This window comes from Loxodonta africana, chromosome 8 (genome assembly GCF_030014295.1).
Source record: "Loxodonta africana isolate mLoxAfr1 chromosome 8, mLoxAfr1.hap2, whole genome shotgun sequence".
NCBI classification, from domain to species: domain Eukaryota; kingdom Metazoa; phylum Chordata; class Mammalia; order Proboscidea; family Elephantidae; genus Loxodonta; species Loxodonta africana.
The window spans coordinates 61,788,580-61,809,873 of record NC_087349.1 but is presented as its reverse complement, the minus strand read 5'-3'; the positions used below and the strand labels follow the sequence as shown (position 1 = coordinate 61,809,873).

General features: G+C 34.6%; 1 protein-coding gene across 11 annotated transcripts in view; it reads right to left on the bottom strand.

Moving 5' to 3' along the window:
• Nucleotides 1–21,294, bottom strand: part of AKAP9 (A-kinase anchoring protein 9) — a 156,654-nt gene that overhangs the window by 25,254 nt on the left and 110,106 nt on the right. For 8 of the 11 annotated variants that reach the window (XM_010587275.3, XM_064289974.1, XM_064289971.1 and 5 more), the window contains 12 exons: nt 19,021–19,253; nt 17,992–18,111; nt 10,930–11,106; nt 10,221–10,325; nt 5,935–6,087; nt 5,406–5,585; nt 3,443–4,519; nt 2,820–2,960; nt 1,814–2,299; nt 1,385–1,448; nt 1,178–1,299; nt 397–588 (listed from right to left, as the gene is read on the bottom strand). In XM_010587275.3, coding sequence (XP_010585577.1) covers nt 397–588; nt 1,178–1,299; nt 1,385–1,448; nt 1,814–2,299; nt 2,820–2,960; nt 3,443–4,519; nt 5,406–5,585; nt 5,935–6,087; nt 10,221–10,325; nt 10,930–11,106; nt 17,992–18,111; nt 19,021–19,253 — 3,050 coding nt within the window. The remainder of the gene's footprint in view (nt 1–396; nt 589–1,177; nt 1,300–1,384; nt 1,449–1,813; nt 2,300–2,819; nt 2,961–3,442; nt 4,520–5,405; nt 5,586–5,934; nt 6,088–10,220; nt 10,326–10,929; nt 11,107–17,991; nt 18,112–19,020; nt 19,254–21,294) is intronic. The other 3 variants (XM_064289970.1, XM_064289972.1, XM_064289973.1) reach the window with 3 other exon arrangements.

Here is a 21,294-nt window from a genome sequence, read left to right as displayed (position 1 = left end):
AACAAGTTAATTTTCAAATCAGCATGTTTTTCAAATGTTCTAAATGATGATATTAATTTACTCAACCAAAATAATATTAAAAGCCTAAGAACATAGAACACATGAATTTATTTTCAAGTATGTGACTAGGAGTATTTAAACAATGCATAGTAATTAATTCATAAGGAGCCCTGGTGGCTCTATGGTTAAATGATTGGATGCTAACTGAAAAGTTGGCAGTTCAAACCCTCCAGCCACTCCATGGGAGGAAGATATGGCAGTAGTAGTCACAGCAGTTCATGTGAAAACATGTCATAAAACAAAAATTGAATTTGAAAAGTGCCTTAAAAATAGTATAATATATATAATAACATAATATAAATAAAACAAAAAAGATCCATAACATTCCTTGGGTACCTTGGCTTCTCTTTGCACCTGCATTTTGGTAATTAAATCCTTAAGAGATGAGATCGTACTGAGGTAAGCTCTTCTCTCTTCTAGCCAAGAGTCTGAAACCTGATGAACAGAATGGTCCTCTCCATCATTATAGGGAGACTCAGTGAGAGAGAGTACCTGCATACCCTCATTATGAACAGCTCTCAGTAATCCCTGGAAACCAAGACCCCAAAGTCAGAATTAAGGCAAACTCTTCAGGGACTGCAAGATTAGAAATACAAAGAAAAATAAAATCTAGAACAGATATCTTTATCTAGCTTGAATGATTTAGTAAAGCCACTGCAGACAGGTAACCCCAGCTCTCCATTACTGGTGTCTTCCTCCTACGGAGGCGGAAGCCAAGCCAGTAGGTTATGACTTTGTGTAGTTACCTCTAAGTTCCTTCTGTTTACCTAATACGTTCTTCCTGTATTTAATGACCAGTTACTGATCTAACTAAAAGAAATACATGGGTGAAAACTTACAGTACCTGAGAATGTTTTAGTAATTCCAGCAAACAAAAATATCAGGAAAAAAATTATTAAAAAAACTTCATATAAATAATCATTAAACTTATTGTATTTTATTATTTGTAAAATAAGAAAATGAGACTCAACCGATCCCCAAGGTTCCTTCTAGCTACAAAATTATTTTTTCGGAGAGGGCAGAGAGGGCCCTACTATATCACCCCTAAATAAACTATTATGTTCAATGTAGAAGTGACATTGGCTAAATTTACTCAGAAAAATCTGTTGCTTAGTACCTTTATTTTCTTTGGAAATGAATCTGTTGAATTTTCACCTTCTTCTCCTTGGCCTTCTGATGTTGTGTCAAATCCCTGACTTTGTGTAAGATAAATTCCCTGACCCCAGTCTGATCCAGAATCTGAAATAAAGAAAGCAATCACTTACTGTATAAAAATCCTTTTTAAATACATTGTATAAAAATTCTAGAAATTTACATAACTTACCACTGGAACATATTTCTCTATTTTGGCAAGAGTCAGAATGTGTTAATTCAGGAACTGAGGATCCCTAATTAGAGAAAATAAAACAACCAACTTTTTTTTCCTTAATAAAAATATGGTGCAATGAATATTAATACTGTCAGAAAAAAAATCAATTAAATCTGTCACACCTTTCACAATTAATTTTTTCCCTTATGGATATTACTGTTATAGTAGGAGACATGCATGAATTAAGGAATGATAACACTGGGTTGCAAATCTACACAGGAACATTTTGGAAAGTTATTATTTAACTCTACACAATGGAAAGATTTAAAACTATAATAGTATCGTAAGGGAAGAGACTGCCCCCAAAATTATTTTTCTCTTAAAAACAGACTGTTTTAAAAAATCATGGACCATTTAAAAATACAAATTATGAAAACCAAATACCTCTTTGGTTCTCAAACACTGTATAACTGCCTTCAAGGAACTGCATTCCTCTGCCAGTAACTCAATGGCAACGTAATGTTCCCTTTTTAAGGTTTCAGTTTCTGAAATATGTCTGGATTCCATATCCAAAATTTCAGCAGCATGTAATTCTTGCATCTGCTCAATTTTTTCAGTAAACTGACTGATTATTTTGGCAACTTCTTCTGAGGAACATTCATTCTGTAAATCAATTTGGATCCCTGTATTTCTAACAGGAGCTCGTGGAGTCTGATTGCTGCTATTGACCTTGAGCATCCCATCTGTCTGGGATGCAGAGCTTTTGCCCACTTTAACAGGAAGTGGCTCTAAGCCACAGACTTTGTTTTCTTGTTCCTCCGTCTTATCTTCTTTTTCTAAGTAGTAGGATAATTTCTCTTTTGCTTCTGTGAGTTGATCCCTAGCTTGACTTAAGTCTTTCTGCAGAAATGCCATATTTGCTTCTTTTACCTAAAACATAATGAATAGAACAGTAGAGCCTTCAGTTAAATTTTTCCCATATGGAATGTAGAGTTTAGGGGGGAGAGGGAGTATAATTCATGCTAATATGTTCATTTTCCTCAGAATAATAGGAAAAATATTTCTGAAACACTCATGGTCTCTCTCTCTCACACACATATATAATACATAATTCATATATATGTATAGTCATATATTAGTTATAGAAGTGAAATTTTATCAGCCTCTACTTTTCGTTCTCTTGGGATATATGATCCTCTTTAATAACTGTCTTTCTCCTCCTTCATTAACACACTAGAGATTAAAAAGTCTCCTAACAAAAAAGACTCCCAGGAAAACTAAGATGCTAGTAAAGAAATGTATAATCATGGAACTTTGTATCAAATCCACAAAATACTATTTTTTCTAACTTTTAAGTTATGGATCTGGGTTTGTTTTCATAGAGAATACTTTGACATGAAATTAAGACAGGTAGAAATAAGTGAACTAGGAACTATGGCACTTATTTTACCAAAAGCTGTTCTTGAAGTTTTTCTGCCTTTTCTTTATAACTGGCAAGTTCTTCCTTGGTAGCTGCTGACTCAACTCGAAGAGTCTCTAGTTCTCCAAAAAATATATTTTCTTCATTGGAGTGAAATAACTCAGTAGTTGTCTGAATGGCAATGGAAAACATATGAAAATATTCTTTGTTACAACTGTAAACTTTCACATTTATATCACTCTCCTCAAAACAATCCGGGTATAACTAAGACATTCTGATATTTTTCATTACTTAAAAGGGATGATCACACAGTATGCACATTAGAGGAAAAGTAAGGGGAAAAGCCCACATAAGTCCTAGGAGACATTTCTGCATTAATGTTTCAAAGCTTCTTCTGACTGCTCTATTTAATGACCATGCAAATGAATTAGACAGTCTGATTCAAAGACCACAAAACATAGTTTATATCCACTATTCTACTGGTAATAGTATGACTGCGGAGGATAATAATAGTTTTATAAAAACCTTCTATGTATAACTTAGTAAATGTAAAGAACATTGTATTTAATTTAGTAAAATCAGCAATCACCTTAAAGAACTAAGGGAAAGAGAGTCTGCAAGGGTATTTAAGAGAAAAATCAAATAAAACTAACCTCAAGGACTTCAAAACCTCCTTGAGGGCTTCTTTTCCTTTCGTTTCTTCCTTGTTTTTTTTCATTGTTCGCCAACAGGTTCTGTAGTTCTAGCAGCTTCTTTTCTTTCTCCAAAGCATTATTCTCTGCAATCTGTACTTGTTCTTTTTCCAAAATCAAGCTAGAATGCATTTCAACCACCTGACTTTCCAATTCTGCTATTCTCAAGGTTAATGCAGATATATTTGACTCCATCTCTTTTTCTCCTAGTTCATTTAAATTCTGTGTATTTGTTCCTGCATGTTTTAATGAAACTGTTGGTCTATCTTCACAGAATTTAGCATATTCCTGAACTGCCTTAAGTTGGACTTGACTCACAAGAGCGGCAGCAATTTTTTCTTCAAGCATTTTCTGTAGGTTTACAATCTTATTTTTAAGCATTTCTCTTTCAGACTGGCTTTGCTCTTCCATGTCTTTTATTTGTTTGAAACACCGGACAAGTTCTAACTCCTTTGCACTAACAGTGCTCTCAAGTTGTAGCAACTTTGTCTGCAAACTGCTTATGGAAACTTTGCTGTTTTCTTCAAAAGATTTGAGGTAAGTCTGATTTTCTAGGGGTTTAAGAGTATCCTTGGTAAGGGCTATGTCTATTTCAGTTTTATCTTTGCTTGGATCATCTATGGCCATGTTAATATTTTTCTCTGGTATACTTTGGATTTTTCTCATGTTTTCATGTTCTTTCTTTAAGGCACATAATTCTTGTGCTAGCTGATTCATTTTAAAATTAGTTTCTTCAAGTACATTTTTTGTGAAAGCCATTTCTTCATTAGTAATTTCTAAATGTTTTTCCAAAGCCAGCTTTTCAGCTGTTACCATATCCAACTGATGTTTTAAACTATCTGATTCTTCTGGGAGGGAATTAGCATCTACTGATGTTTTCTGTTCAATATTTGCCAGCTCTTGTTGAAGTTTTTCAATTACTTCATTGAGCTGTTCTATGTCTTCTTCCCTATTTTTCTTCACACGTTCTTGATCACTTATCAAGCATTCTATTTGGATTTCAAGATTCCTTATCAGTTCATTTTTTTCTTCGATAACCTATTAGTTAATGAAAAAAAAAGTAACATACATAATTCATAGGTATTTATATTTTTGGAATTTCACCTCCTTTTAGGGCAGAACCTTGACGATATAATCACACAATACTATACTTCCTAAAAAAAAAAAAAAATACTTCCTAGACATACTAAAAACCCACTGCCGTCGAGTCGGTTCCGACTCATGGTGACCTGATAGGACAGAGTAGAACTGCCTGATAAGTGTTTCCAAGCAGTGCCCGGTGGATTCGAACTGCCGACCGCTTCATTACCAGCCATAGCACTTAACCACTACGCCACCAGGGTTTCCTTAGACATACTAGGTTACTGTAATTTCAATACAGACCAACACTTCCTCCATCATATCAAACAATGACCTCATTTAGAATTTTGTACAGAAAATTCTACTAAAGTGATTTACACTTTTAGTAGTAGCTGAATACTAAACCCAGAAAACCCGACTGCTGTGGACTTGAGTCCAACTCGTAGTGACCCTAAAAGTCAGCATCAATACACTCCAACTAAAAAGGATGAAGTACTGAAATAAAAAGTCTACAGCAGATGGCGCCCAAAGGTAATGATCTTATCCAACTCATAACTATACAGAGACCCTCTTAGTAGATTTGGTTAGAGTGAGATGATGAAACCTGAGTCATCAGAGACTCCCTGGAAAACATTAAGTCCCTATGATGATATTAGAAGGTGGACAAAAATATACACAGCTTGTTAAACCAATGTGTCTGAATAAATTAAAATTATTGGATAAAAGAAAATCAAGGTTTATTTGATTTTTAAGTCAATAGGAAACGGAAAGTTATAACCCTTTTGCCCTTTAAAATTCTAGTTTGAATTAATTTCCGGTAATAACCTATGTTAAATGAGTATACCTTATTATCTGTTGTAATTTTAAGTTGCTGCTGAAGTTTTGTAATTTGTTCATTTAATTGGTCAATTTCAATCTCTTTTTCCTGTATTATCTGAGCAAATTTCCCAAATAGAAGATGTTGGTCCTGAGCAGAGACAGCATCAGATTCTTTTATGGCAAATCCCAGTTTCTCCATTTCATCCTAGGGATAAAAATAACCATCCCAGTTGCTATACCATTAGATGTCATTTTCAGATCATTCTTTTAATTAACTCTTACCAAATACATAGTTTCTAAAATATACAAATGAAAACATTTATGGTTATTCAATAATTCTTAAAATATTTTGATAAAAAGTCTCAAAAAATTTCACTTATGATGAATTTAAATGTTCGGATTGGGTTTAAAATAAGTTCCATGCAAATTCATTTGCCTGCTAATATACCTCTGCTAAATATTATTTGACAGCCAGCTTTACAAATGCTTAATAAGGCTAAACAGGACCAAAACTATGAATTATTTATAGATGAAAGTTTTATTTAACTAATTACCTTAAATAATTTGTTTTCTTGTTCAAGTTCTTCTAAGCGGGTAGTAGATTCCTTTTTCTGTATTTCTAATTGCATATGTAGTTGCTGAACTTCTTCATTCTTATTTTCCAGTTCTTCTCTGAACTGCTCTAATTGTTCTTCTAAGTTTGTGATCTTAAAACCAAAATTATCAAGAAGAAAGAAAAAAAAAAAAGCTAGTTTATACAAACATCTATTTCTCAAAAGTACTGTATTAGCTTCCCAAAGCATGTATGTTTAAAACACGAGTCATAAAAAAAGGATCATGGTTTTCCTAAATCTGTCAGTCACCAGTGTGGTTTTTGGGCATGTTCAAATTAGAGAAGAACTTCTGAGGAAGGGCACAGGAACCATTTCCTACCTAATATGTCCTCTGAAGGGTCATGAGAGGAAGAGAGAGTCCACATTTTACTCCTTAGTTTATGTTAAGTTTAGTTGCTATCAAAAGACTAAAACAAAACAAAAATCTGTAGAAATAGGTCAGTTATTTCAGTGACCAAGTGATATTAGCTCATTTTAGACCACAAGTATCTGCTAGCCCATACGGCAAAACAATGCAGAGGTTGACACTAAGACTGAGAGATCCTTAGGTCTGAATTATAGAAGCCAGGTAGAGTAAGTTTTTAATACAAATTCAGGAGAAAACTGGAAAGCTCCTTCAGGTAGGAGAACAGAAATTTGGCTCATTGCTGAGAATAGATTATCATTTTTTGTAAAGCAATTGCTCTAATCAACGGTAATATAGAGACTGAAGCTAATGATGAATATTAAGAGCTAGTTATCATTATATTAAAAGAATTGGGTTTGACTGAGGATAGGAACAGCCTTAATCATCCTCAAAACACTTAGCTCACTGCTTTGTAGCTACTTAATATTTAATGAATGGATTTTCAAATGTGTATTTACCGGATGATCAAAATTGCAGCATTAAATGCAATCTAACTACTGAGTGTTCTGGTCAGGAATATAATAGATGAGACCGGAATAAAAAGGGAGAAAAATGTGGGATAGAACTTCAAACTCTTAAAGAATTCAAACTTACTGGACCTACTGAGCCTAAAACAGTCCCTGAGGCTACAGCCTTGAATTGCTCTTCAAACCTTGAAATGAAACTACCCCTTGAAGTCACCTTTAAAATAACAGTTTAGCACAATGAGTTAAGATAGTCACCCTTACATACAGTGTTTAAAAAAAAAAAAAAAAACAACCATATAAAACCAAAGGGTCAACAGTTATTTTAAAGTATCGATGAGAAGGTTGGGGGGAAGGGAGATTACATAAATGGAAGTGAAACAACTAGAACAGAAATAATGAGAATGTTGACACTGAAAAATGTAACCAATGTCACTGATCATTATTGTCTAGAAACTGTAGAATGGGAGTGGGTTTTCCTATGTATATTTTCACCAAAAATAAAATTAAATAAAGCGGGGGGGAAGGGCAATCTAAAATGCAGGAGTAGCATTTAGTGGCAGCTGCCTCAGAGAGCAGCCCATACGTCATTTATTGTCTTACAAGCAGAAAGGGGACACATGCTGATTAAATGCTGATATGTAATCAGATTCATAGCTTTGGCAAGGCAAAAACCCTTAGAAATCATTTAGCCTAAGATTGCCTATACAGAAATAGTATCAATACTAATAATAATAGCCATCACTGGTAGACAATTTGCTGCTAATCACTGTATTAAGTGCTTTCTATGTAATACTTTTTTTTTAAAACCCTGTAACAAATTTATCCCATTTTACAGATAAGGAAAGGTGTCACTGAGAGATGAAGTAACTTGTCCTGAGGCCACAGGGCTAGTACTTGGTGAAGCCAGTTTTTGAATCTAGGGAGTTTACCTCTGGAGCCTTACATTCTTAACTATCATTCATTCTATGTCTAATAAGTAATGTGCAAGACTTATATTTAAAGATTTCTCTGTAACACTGGTATTAAACTCAATAGACACATTTTAAATACATTTAGTGGTTGTGCATATATAATTATCAGGTTAGTTTACCAATACTTGTGATGATTATACCTCCTTGAAAATTATATAATAGTATTTATACCTATCCCTATCTTCTACAACTAGTTCTTGATGACAAGCTTTTAACATCAACACATATGTAGTTACTTGAGTTCAAAACTGCTACCCTGCCTCACCAGATATTTTCCTAGCTCTGTGATCTAAAGCCTTGCTACTCAGTCTGGTCCCTGGAGCAGCAGAATTGGCATCACCTGGGAGCAAGTTAGACACACAGAATTTCGAGCCCTACCCCAGACTTACTGAATCATAATTTGCAATTTAAAAAAGTCTCCAGGTGATCCAGATGCACACTAAAATTTGAGAAGTACTGATTTAAACCACTAACATTCCTATTCTAAGTAGCTGAACTTGAACATCACATTAGGGACTTCAATCCCTAAAAATGTAATTATAGGGCATTCTTTCCTCTTAATCAGCCAGACACCAATCAGTCCCAGGCTGTGTTATTATTGTGCCTATAACAACCAAATAACAGACCCAAACCAAACCAAATCCATTGCCATCGAGTCAATTCCGACTCATAGTGACCCTATAGGACAGAGTAGAACCACCCGATAGAATTTCCAAGGAGTGCCTGGCGGATTCGAACTGCTGACCTCCTGGTTAGCAGCCACGGCACTTAACCACTACGCCACCAGGGTTTCCAAATAACAGAAGAACAGTTAATTAAAGCTTAAAAATAGAGACTGACAGCTATGTGTTTTAATCTTGTTTAATTTATCTACCAGTTGATGCTTATACTGTTTGGATTCCATTAATTTGCATCTATTTGTGTCTTTCTTCCTTTACGTGTTTTTGTCTCTTTCTTATGTGTATGTATCTCCTTAATTAGACAGTAGATTCCTTGACGACAGAAGCTGTTTTTACAACTGGACGGTACTGCTCTACACACAGGAAGAGCTCAATAAGTACTGAATGACATTCTTCAATACTTCTCACCAACAAGGCAAAACAACCCACGTGCCCACCTTTGGCAGTACAGCATTATCTCCATCCAGAGTAATCTGGATGGGATGGAATTCTTACTCAACTACTTACCGTGTGACCACGAGCAAGTTACTTAACCCCTTTCACTCACTTGCAAAATGGAGATAAAAATAGAGTCTATTCCCCAGGAAGGTGTAAAGATTAAGTGAGATATGCATTTGAATACTTAACTTGCACTTCCCACCACACAGTCCTCAGCTGAAAAAAAAACTATTACTTATTATTCTTATCTATTAAAAAAAAAAATTTTTTTTTTTTATAAGCTACTTTTCTTTAGCTCTACAGAGAACCAAAATCTACTGAAGGAATTTTATTTCCGTAACGAAATTCTTCCTTCTTTTTCTTTCCACATTATTCTCCTTCTGTTGTTGCTGTTAGGTGCTGTCGAGCTGGGTCTAACTCATAGTGACCCTATAGGACAGAGTAGAACTGCCCCATAGGGTTTCCAAGGAGTGGTTGGTGGATTTGAACTGCCGACCTTTTGATTAGCAGCCAAGTTGTTAACCGTTACGCTACCAGAGCTCCCCTCCTTCTCTTAGACTCCTGAAACTCCTATATTTTAACGTTTTCTTCTTTTAACTAATCTGCATTTCTAGATATTCTAACAAAACTTTATAAATAACATTTTATACAAACTTAGGCTATGGGAGTGGTGATAAGTATCTCAAATATAATGACACACATGGACATGGTATTTTTAGACATTATCAGTTTTCCGAAAACCTTTGTCTAATGCAGCAGAGAATTCGTAAGAAGTTATTTTCATTAAAAAAACATACATTTTAATTCTACTTTCCTGCCTCTCAGTCTCCATGGATTGAGTTATAAATGAGTAAGCGGGTTCTGGCAAAATACTTGTAGTTGTTATTAAAAATTAGAGGAAGAGGGTCAGCTCTCACTTTAACCACTTACTTATTCACTATCCCTGGGCCCTGTTTCCATATCTGTAAAAACTGGGAGCTGTTGATGGATGCTCTCTAAAGCCTCTTGTATGTCTAAATAACTATGATTCTCAGTAAAAGGTAGACAGTTACTAGATACTTAATTCAAAAAATTAAGCTGTTAGTAGCTGATATACTTATTTACATGTTCATTATCTTCAAAATCAACTTAGGGCAATGAGCTAAATAGCAGTCCAAACTTTGGTTTTAGACCACAAACTCCATTACGTTCAAATGATATTTTTAATGTAACTTATATAAAATAATCCAAATCACATTTTGCCACTTAAAAATAAACTTCTTACCTCTTTTTCCTTTCTGTCTATGGCATCTCGCTCAGCTTGCAATTGTACTTCTAGGGACAACTCTGTTTTAGCTTCTACAGTTCCAAACTGTTTTCGATCCTCTGCCTTTAAATATAAAATAATTTTCTCAAATTTTTAGACATTATATCCTGATCGCTCATTTAATTACAGAAGCCATTCTTCAACGAGAATTGAATAATTTACATTAGTGAATAATCAAAAAGTTAGATCCTCAGCCTAGAACGCATTTTACACAAATTTGAATAGGAATCTTTAACATTCTCAAAATTTACTCCTCAGATAAAGTAAAAGTCATTCCTCCATCTGCCTCCCTCCCCAGCTTCCTTATACTGATCTCTTTTATTCATTTTTGTTTTCTGTAGTAAAATGGTGATGGATATCATCACTTCTTAGTTTGGCATCAGCCTAAAGTGGTGTCCATAGCCTTTTCACTTGGCTATTATTCTTGAGTCACAACTTTAATTGATGGTTAAAAGGATAAATAATTATTTTGGTGTCACTAATCTTGCTTTCCCAGGATTAAAGTATGCAAACATTTGGAAATAAGAGTAAAGAGAAATGGCATCATGTTGACAACAGACATAAATATGCATACATTATGTAATAATATCAACAAGAAGTCAACAGCAATTTTTAAGAGTAATTTACATTAAAACACTTGGTAAAGTTAACTGAAAAGAAGTCACACCTTTTGAAAAGTGTCTGCACTAACGAGTAAGGCTTGCTCCAGTTCCCTTACTCTGAACTCCAGTTTCTCAATTTCTTCATTTCGTTCTTGTATATCCCTCTGAAGCTGCTCTTTGGACAGCAAAAGCTCACTGCACTTGTCTGTTTTTTCTTTCAAATGATTTGTTAACTGTTCAACCTAGAAATATAATAAGCAAAAAAAGATAGAATTTAAAAATAATTCAGCAAGCTAATAATTATGAAATATATCCTCATTTCATAAGGCATTTTTATCATTCTATGAAGCCAGCATACCCCTGATACAAAGCCAGGCAAAGACACCACTGAAAAAGAAAATTACAGAATAATATCCCTCATGAATACAGATGTAAAAATTCTCAACAAACCTCTAGCCAACAGAATTCAATAGCGTATCAAAGAAATAATACATGATCAAAAGAGATTCATACCAGGGATGTAAGGATGCTTCAATATTAGAAAATCAATCAATGTAATTTACTACATAAACAAAACAAAGGAAAAGAATTATATGGTCATCTCAATCGATGCAGAAAAAGCATCTGATAAAATCCAACACCCTTTTCTGATAAAAACTCTCAGCAAAATAAGAATAGAAGGGAAATTCCTTAACATAATTAAGGGCATATATACAAAACCAACGGCCGACATTATTCTCAGTGGAGAAAGACTGAGAGAGTTCCCTTTGAGCACGGGAATGAGACAAGAATGCTGTTTAACACCACTCTTACTCAACAGAGTAATAAGGCAAGAAAAGGAAATAAAGCATATCCAAATTGGAAAGGAAGAAGTAAAACTACCTTATTCACAGATGATATGATCCTATACACAGAAAATTCCAAAGACAACACAATAAAGTTACTGGAACTAATAGAAGGATTTTGGCAAAGCAGCAGGGTACAAGATCAACACACAAAAATCAGTTGGGTTCCTCTATACTAACAAGGAGGACTCTAAAAAGGAAATCAAGAAAACAAAACCATTTATAATAGCCCCCAAGAGGATAAAATACCTAGGAATAAACCTAGACAGGGACCTGGAAAACTATACAACAATACTGCAAGAAACTAAAAGAGATCTACAAAAATAGAAAAACATCCCATGTTCATGGACTGGAAGACTTAACATTGCGAAAATGTCAATACTACCAAAAGTGATCTATAGATATCATGCAATCCTGATGCAAATCCCAACAATATTCTGTAATGAGATGTAAAAACTAACCTCCAACTTTATATGGACAGGAAGGAGGCCCCGAAGAGCTAATGCAATATTGAAGAAGAATGAAGTACGGAGTCTCAAACTTCCCTATCTCAAAACTTACTATACAGCCAAGGTAGTCAAAACAGCCTGGTACCGGTACAATGACAAACACACAGACCAGTGGAATTAATTGAGAACAAAGAAGTAAATCCATCCATTTACAGGTAGGTATCTTTGACAAAGGGCCAAAGTCCATTCAATGAGGGAAGAAATAGTCTCTTTAACAAATGGTACTGGCAAAACTGGACAGCCATATGAAGAAAAATGTATCAGGATTCATACCTCACATCATGCACAAAAACTAACTCAAAACGGCTCAAAGACCTAAATGTTAAAGCTAAAACTAGAAAGTACCCGGAAGACAACACAGGGTTAAAACTTGGGGACCTAATCTTCAGCATAAATAGCCTATCAAACAAAACTAAAATTCACAAACAGAAGATAAATTAGACAACTAGGACCTCCTAAAAATTAAATACTTATGCTCTTTAAAAGACTTTCCCAAGACAGTGAAAAGAGAATCCACAAATTGGGAAAAAAAATTTTGGCAATGACATATCTGATAAGGATCTAATCTCCAAAATATATAGAAAACTTCAATAACTCAACAACAAAAAGACAAGCTATCCAGTCAAAAAAATGGGCAAAGGATATGAACAGACACATCACCAAAGAGGGCATTCAGGCAGTCAACAAATACATGAAAAGATACTGTCGATTATCAGCCATTACAAATAAACAAAACGACCCATTGCTGTCAAGTCAATTCTGACTCACTGCGACCACACAGGACAGAGCAAAACTGCCCTATAGGTTTTCTAAGGAGTGGGTGGTCAATTCGAACTGCTGACCTTTTGGTTAGCAGCCCAACGCTTAACCACGGGACCACGAGGGCTCCCATTAGCCATTAGAGAGATGCAAATCAAAACTACAATGAGATACCATCTCACCTCTGCAATGATGGCACTGATCAAAATGGCACTGTTTAGGTTGTGGGGAAATTGGAACTCATACACTGCTAATGGGGTTATAAAATGGCACAACCACTAAGGAAAACAGTATGGCACTTCCTGAAAAAGATGGAAATAGAAATATCTTATATTCCAGCAATTCCACTCCTAAGTATATGCCCTAGAGAAATAAGAACAGTGACGTGAATAGACATACGCACACCCAAGTTCACTGCAGCATTAGTCACAATAGCAAAAAGATGGAAACAACCTAAGTGCCCATCATCCGGTTAATAGATAAACAAATTGTGGTACATACATACAATGGAATACTATGCAACTATAAAGAATAATAAGGAGTCCCTCAAAACATCTTATAGCATGGATGAAATCTGGCAGACATTATGCTGAGTGAAATACGTCAATCACAAAAAGACAAATACTGTATGGTTCCACTATTATAAAAAGTCAAGAATAGATGTACAGACAGAAAGCAAAGTTCTTTGATGGCTACTAGGGATGGGAGGGAGAAAGAGGGAGAAGCACTTTCTAGATAGTAAACACTTGTTACTTTTGATGATGGGAAAGGCAAGACCAAATATGAGTGAAGCCAGCACAACTTGTAATAAAGATACCACGAAGCACACGAAAAAAGGCTCAATTTCAGTAAAGGCATATACAATTTTGCAACAGTAAAAATGACCAAAAACTATATGGGTAGAAAGGCATACATGAATAAATGCACGTATAGGTGTATCTGGAGGCATACATAGATACACGTTTGTGTGGGCTGTATATATATCCACGTACATAACAAACCACATAGGGGGCACAGTTATGGAGGCTTCCTAAACATATCCAGACAACTTGTGGGATCATTTAGTGGATTAAAAGGCTTGGAACCATAGTCTCGGCAGAGTCAATTGGCATGATGTAGTTCACAAAATATACCATTCTACATCCCAGAGTAGCATCTGGGGTATTAAAAGCTTGTGGGCAGCTATCTAAGTTACAACTATTGATCTCTACTTGTATGGCACAAAAGAGAATGAAGAAAATCAAAAGCTCTGAGAAAAAAATCAATCCAAAGGACTAACAGCCCACCTAAACCACAACCTCTTCTAACCTGAGACCAGAAGAACTAGATGGTGCCTGGCTACCACTACTGACTGTTCTGACGGGGGACGCCACAGAAAGTCCCATATATACTGGAAGAAAATGTAGAATGAAACTCAAATTCTTGAAAAGGCCAGACCTACTGGACAGATATGGAGTAGAGAAAAGCCTGAAACTATCTCCCTAAGATAACCTTTGAATGTGGAATTGAAATTATTTCTGCAAGTCACCTTTCAGCCAAATAATGGATTGGCTTAAACAGTATCACCTGTGAGTAATGTGCTTCCTTAAACAATCAAGTATATGAGACCAAATAGTCAATGTTTACCCAAAAAACAAAGGTGAGAACGCAAGGAGGGGAAGGGAAGATAGATCAGTGGAAACAGAACAAACAGAATGGAAATAATGAGAATGCTAACACATTGTAAAAATCCAAACCAAGGGCACGGAACGATTTGTATAAAAATTGTTAAAGGTGAACCTAATTTGCTGTGTAAACTGTCACCTAAAAACACAACTAAATATTTTTTCAAAAAAGCATGCTAATTATATTTTTAGTAAGGATATAGCAACTTATTTGTCCCAACTAAGGTTACATTTTCTGGATTAATAAAACTAAGTAGCACTTATAAAAGAAATACAATATTGTTTTCATTTAAACTTTTTTTTTTTTTTTTAATTTTAAGAAATCCTCTCAAGACTAAGGCTCTCTCCAGCTAGAAGGAGAATATAAATTATATTTTTGAATAATGTTGAATTACAAGCTTTAATGGCATAATTACACTACGACTTACCAGAAATGACAAATTTGTAGAATGCTGGCTTACCCTCTTATGTGAGATAAATCACCTAGAAAACCATTCATGGATTTTATTTTTTATTCCACAAATGATTACAGTCAATACATATAACAGTGCAATGGCTTTGAATACTACAGGGGTAGGAGTAGATAGGGGAGCTTTGATATAGTCAGCCTACACATTCCTTCAACCGAAAACAGAGATAACAATCCAGGGGTGGTTGAGGGAATAAGTGCAGCTTGAAAGACTTTCCCTAAGTGATGCTAATATGTTAGTCCCTTGAAATGAGCAGCTCTGTGATGAAATAATGCAGGAAGGGTTAATAAAATGACTTACGAAATTAGTTATGATGAAGTTAGGAGAAAAGCTTTAGCAAAAAAGAAATGTGATAGAGTAAGGAATTCTATCTTATTTCAGTGAGATACTTAGAGGAAATTATTTTCAAGTGACAATTATTCCTCCACAACATTAAACAAATGCAAGTTTAACAATAATTATAGATTCAAAGATGACGGCAATAAAACCACTGAGGAGAAACTTTAACAATAATGGGTGGACTAAGATTTGGAGTAAGCTCAAAACAGAAACAACAAAGCAAGCACAGCAAAATGGTACAATATACTACTACACTTAGATGTGTTTGACCTAGAGAAATCAGAAGCTGGGGAATCAGATCTGGCAAGGTAAGGAAAGAACAAATGGATCACAATGTTACTGGAGAAAATCAAACTTATATATCCTTGCTAGTTTCTTTTTAACGAATGAGGCAGGTCAAACATGACACTATGAAATAGACCTAAATTCTAGAGTTTACATATTCTGTTGAGTTTCAGGCTAGTCTTAAAAAACTGAAAACATGTTTGTTAGGAATAAGGCCAACAAATACAAACACTTTGTGTTCTCTGTGTGTTGAGAACTTTTCTATTGCTCTAGTAGATAAGGATATTCTATGTCAGATTATTTCTATTCGAAACAGATGTAGATAACATAATATTTTACTGCAGTGAGTTACAGAAGCATTTTATATTTCTTTGGAATTATTTTAAGAAAAATGAAATATAGTAAGCTACATAGAAATCATATAAACAAAAATTTTTATTTTCTTTTCAGAAATAAAATAGTTGCCATTTATTAAGTGTTCACTTTTTTTTTATGTACCAGGTAAATGTGCCCATCGAGTGGGCTATTATCTTTATTTCAGAAATGAGTAAACAGATTTAGAGAGGTTGACTTAGCCATGTCACTCACCTAGTAAATGGCAGAGCCATGATTCAAACTGGCATTGACTTACTCCAAGCATAATCTCTTTGTCACCATGACAAGTTACCTTTAGTAATATATAAATGGAATCTTCCCTCATTCACATAGAATTAATTTGATAAATATGGAGTTCTATGTTTCTATATTTTATGAGGAAAATAGATAGATGGAGTGAAAAAAGTAGAAGGAGGGAGAATGGTTAGGAGGTTACCACAATGGTCTATGCAAGCAATAGTGATGGCTAGGACTTAAAGAGATGATTGAAGGTGGAAAGAAAGATACAGTACAACCAGGCCTACCAATAGGTTAGAGGTGGGGGATAAGGAAAAGAATGGAATCAAGAATGAATTCTAGGTGTTAGCAACAAGAAAGGCATACATCATATAGAATTTACTGGGTTGAAGAAGAAACATGTTTTACTCTAATCTTTCTTCAGTAGACAGTAGTCAGGAATCAGGATCTCTCTTTCGGACATGTTAATTTTGAGAACTCCAAGTAGATATGCAGAGTCCAAACGAAACCAAACCCATTGTCATCGAGTTCATTCTGACTCACAGTAACCCTACAGGACAGGGTAGGACTGCCTCATAGGGTTTCCAAGGCTATAATCTTTATGGAAGTATTCTCCCACATCTTTTTACCATGAAGCAGCTCATAGGTTGGAATTGCCAACCTTTTGGTTAGCAGCCGAGCACTTAACCACTGTGCCACTAACAAAAACAAACAAACAAAAAAAAGCATTGCCGTCAAGTGGATTCTGACTCATAGCGGCCCTATAGGACAGAGTAGAACTGCCCCACAGGGTTTCTAAGGAGTAGCTGATGGATTCAAACTGCCAAACTTTTGGTTGGCAGCCAAACGCTTAACCGTTGTGTCACGAGGGCTTCTTATATGCAGAGTAGGCGGTTGGATATTGAAGACTGGGGCTCAACAAAGATTATAGGATCACCTATAAATGACTCCACATCCTATAAATGTGGAGTCATTTATAGGTGATCCCCTAGGAAGAGAATACTGATACGAAAGAAGAGTGCGCCCAAGACTAATTCTTGAAGCACTCCACCATTTAGATTTTAGATAGAGGAGAACAAAGACTACAGAGATTAGACAGTGAGGCAGGGTGACACAGCAGCCAAGAGAAGGAAGTGTTCCAAGAAGGTGGCTGTAATACCTCTGAATAGTCAAGTAAGGTGAAGACAAAGAGATGATTTTTGGATATAGTCATGAGATTGTGTGTAACCTCCACAAGACCAGTTTCAAAGATGCAGAGGTATGAACCCCATTAAAATAGATGGTTTGGAAATTTCATAGGAGTGGGCTGAGAGCAGAATGGGAGATGGGCAAGTAAAGACAGTTAATACAGGCAACTCTTTTGATCAGTTTTGTTGGGAACAGAAACAGGGGAGTTCATTTAATTGGGCAATACTAGAACATGTTATACAGACAGGAATGATTCAATAGAGCGTAGTCCAAATTTTAATACAAACATTTATTTTTAGGGTTTTGAGGACCTCCTCATGTTGAAGGAATATTTAATTTTCTGATTTTAAGATTTATGTGCAATAGAAAAAATTCATTTTTAATTTTTTCATTATATGTATCTTATTTTATATCCAAAATACAAATTACTGTAAGCAATTTCAACAAAGTTCTTACCTCTCTAGTTTGGTGCTCGCTGATAGGCTGGAATCGAGGTACAACCTTAAGCTGCTGTTCTAGTTTCTGTATTTCCTGTTGGAATACATCTCTCTCATGTTCTCTATCAATGGCTTGCTCCTGAAATTTAAAAATAATAGTAGTAACTGAAGCAACAATATTTACTGAAGCTGTTTTTCCCAGCTTTAATTATAGGTATAGTTCTGTTTGAAGGCAAAGAATCTATAATAGAGTTGCCCAAACCATGAAGGTTTAGAAAGATAACATTCTTTCATGGTTCATAGTTTATTTTGGCTCTTAAACAAAAATGAAAGCATTTAAGTAAACTTTAAAGCACAACAGTTCTTTTTTATTCAAATAACATGAAATACAGAATGAAAAAAGTACTCTCCTTAAAATGTACTTACATTTTTTGAACAAAGGAGCAATTCCACTGTTAAATTAACCAAATACGTAAAATAAGTTGTTTGATAAACTAATTTCATTCTAATCTAGGTTTTATATCTAAAATTGTAAAATATAAGAATCTCATTCTCTGATCTGAAAAGAGAATATCAGGCTTCAATAAAACTCTAAAAAAGGAAATCTGTGTGAAATTAGATATTTAACCTTTTTGGAGAAGGAGAAATGCCAGCATGACAACTGTTCCTACCCTTTCCAAGGGCACACTGATACCTGTGTGTGTATCTTCTCAGGGTAAAGCAGTAGTGGTCAATTAGCTCTGAGGACCAGTGCTTGTTCTGAGCACTGGTTAAGAGTACAACAAGCTTCTTAACTCTGAATTTAGAAAGGCTAATTGGAAGAGTTTATTCAAAATCTGGCTGTATGGCTTTGAATTCTAAAAGTTGTACAACAAAAATAATCAGAATTTTTTATTGGAATAGTACTTCTCAATTGATTAGTAAAATATACATGTATGTGAAAACATTAGAACTCATAAGTCTCTTCGTAATTTAAAATTCACAAACCTAAAGTAGTAGCAAGTAGCATTCCACTGAGATAATCCATCTGTAAATTGAGAATACTTACATCTAAAAATTTCCTCATTTTTTCTAACTGCTTTTCCAGTGCTTGGTTTTGCTGTCTTAAGTCCATTAATTCAGCATTTTTTTCTTGTTCCAGCTCTATAAATCTACTGACTTGTTCCTCGACATCTATTTCTAGAGCTTTCACTTGTTTTTGAAGGTCATCACGTACTTTTTCAGCTTGACACTGTACTTCTAGTTTTTCCTTCATTAGCTTTTCTGTTTCCTGTAATAATTCTGTTTACAAAGGTAAAAGTATACTAAGTTAAATCACAATGAATGATGTTATGACACTAAAATCATCTGTAACTGTTCAACTTTTTTCTTCTTGAGATGAAAAATCTGGGTTTTAATTCAAAGACACATAAAATAAGGTAAATACTTATGAAAATATCATATATCTTAATATATTTCTACATAAGTAAACAAGCTAATATAAATAAAATTATAAAGAATTAACAAAAAAGGATATGTCCTGTCACTAAAAATATTTTTGTGAAAACAGCATAGCAAATGACAAATTCATTTTCACAATGAAGAAAAACAAAATCTAATTAAGTTCAAGAAGAAAAACTCACCATTTTCTTTACTTAAGGTAAAAATCAATTCATTCCAAACCCTCAGAGTCACTTTTATATGCATACACAATACACATGAAGATCAAATACTGTAAATTTTTAACTGAGGCCATTAAGAGTTATAGAAAAAGGAACACGACTGCAGTCCGAGTTTTCAGTTAGGCTTTTTCCTTACTAGATCCATATTCCTGAGTTGCTCTTGCATGCTTACATGCATGTGCAAAGGAAAACTGACAAGTATGAGAGGCAGTGTGGCATAGTGCTTAGGAGCAGGCCGTGGGTTCAGATCCTAGCTCTGCCACTTATCTCCTATGTGACACTTAACATGCTATCCTTCAGTTTCCTTACATGTGATAATAATAGTACTGATCTCTTACAGTTAATGTTTGCTCAAATGAGTTAATATATGTAAACAATAGTTCTTAGGGTGTGGTAAGTACTATTAAGAAAAACCAAACCTATTGCCGTTGAGTTGATTCCAACTCATAGTGACTCTATGTAAGTGTTAGCTATTAATAATGATAAGTATGCACGGCAAAAGTAAAACAATTTTCTAGTGAAGAAGATGAAAGGAACATGTCTCAAATGTCTTCATACTAACTGCACTCAGAACTAAGTATAGTTCTCTAGGAAACTACAGAACTGCTTTCTACAGAAAACAGCTTTCCTTTTAAAACAATACTGATATTAGAGGTTAAAATAAAATCAACCAGAAAGATTTTTACCAGATTTCATTGATCCATCTGATACCATCATCTTATATACTTCCTGATTTAGAAAGAGCCTTTGAAAAGTCATAGGTTACATGAGTTTAACGTATTTGTTAATGAAAAAAAGTTTTAATAAAACAACATACTCTTTAAAAAACTGAAATAGTCAAGCTCTGTGCAAAAACAGATATGAGATGATGGTTACTATGAATCTAAGATATTAATTTCAAGTAAAAATGTGTATTTTTATTGCAAGAAAATTTGTTAAAGAGAAAAACTGTAAGTATGAAACACAATAGCAGAATTGCAAAATGAGAGATAATGTTAGTTGGTTGAAAATCCAAAAGGTCACCCAATTTTTTGAGATGTGAGTCTACCACCAAAGATTGGCCATGCAATTGCATAAACACACCTGTTCCAGGTGCTGCATCGACTGCAGCATCTACTAGTCCTAAGAGAATAGGAAAAGAAAAAATAAAACAAGAAGATAACAAAAACATGACAATTTATATGCCTTCTGCTTCCTAAAATAGGATAATGCACAAAAAAAGAATTAGAAGCAAAAGTAGAAGCTGATTATTATCACTGCTAACATTTTAAGAAGTTCCAACATTACTTGGATATTGACATTTATCACATGTATACTTTCCACATTAAAAATGCCAACCCTAAACCTATACTGAACTAATCTGAGCAACCAGAAAGAACTTCACAATATTTCTAAACTGATAAAGTGAAATTAGTGAAGCTACAGATTTATAACTGCATTATGTAGTATGAAACTAAGGACATGGAAAAAAACTACTCAAAGTTCCATCATTGCAAAGACTGACACTTTTTTTTTTTTTACCTCTAAACCTTAACTTCAAGATGTTACCTAACTTCTCATTTAAAGAAAGATTAAGGGAAATTTATGAATTTAAATATTTAAAGGCTTCCAGCAGCCTTTTCAACCTCTTCTACTTGCAGGTCGAAGTCCACCTCCACCTG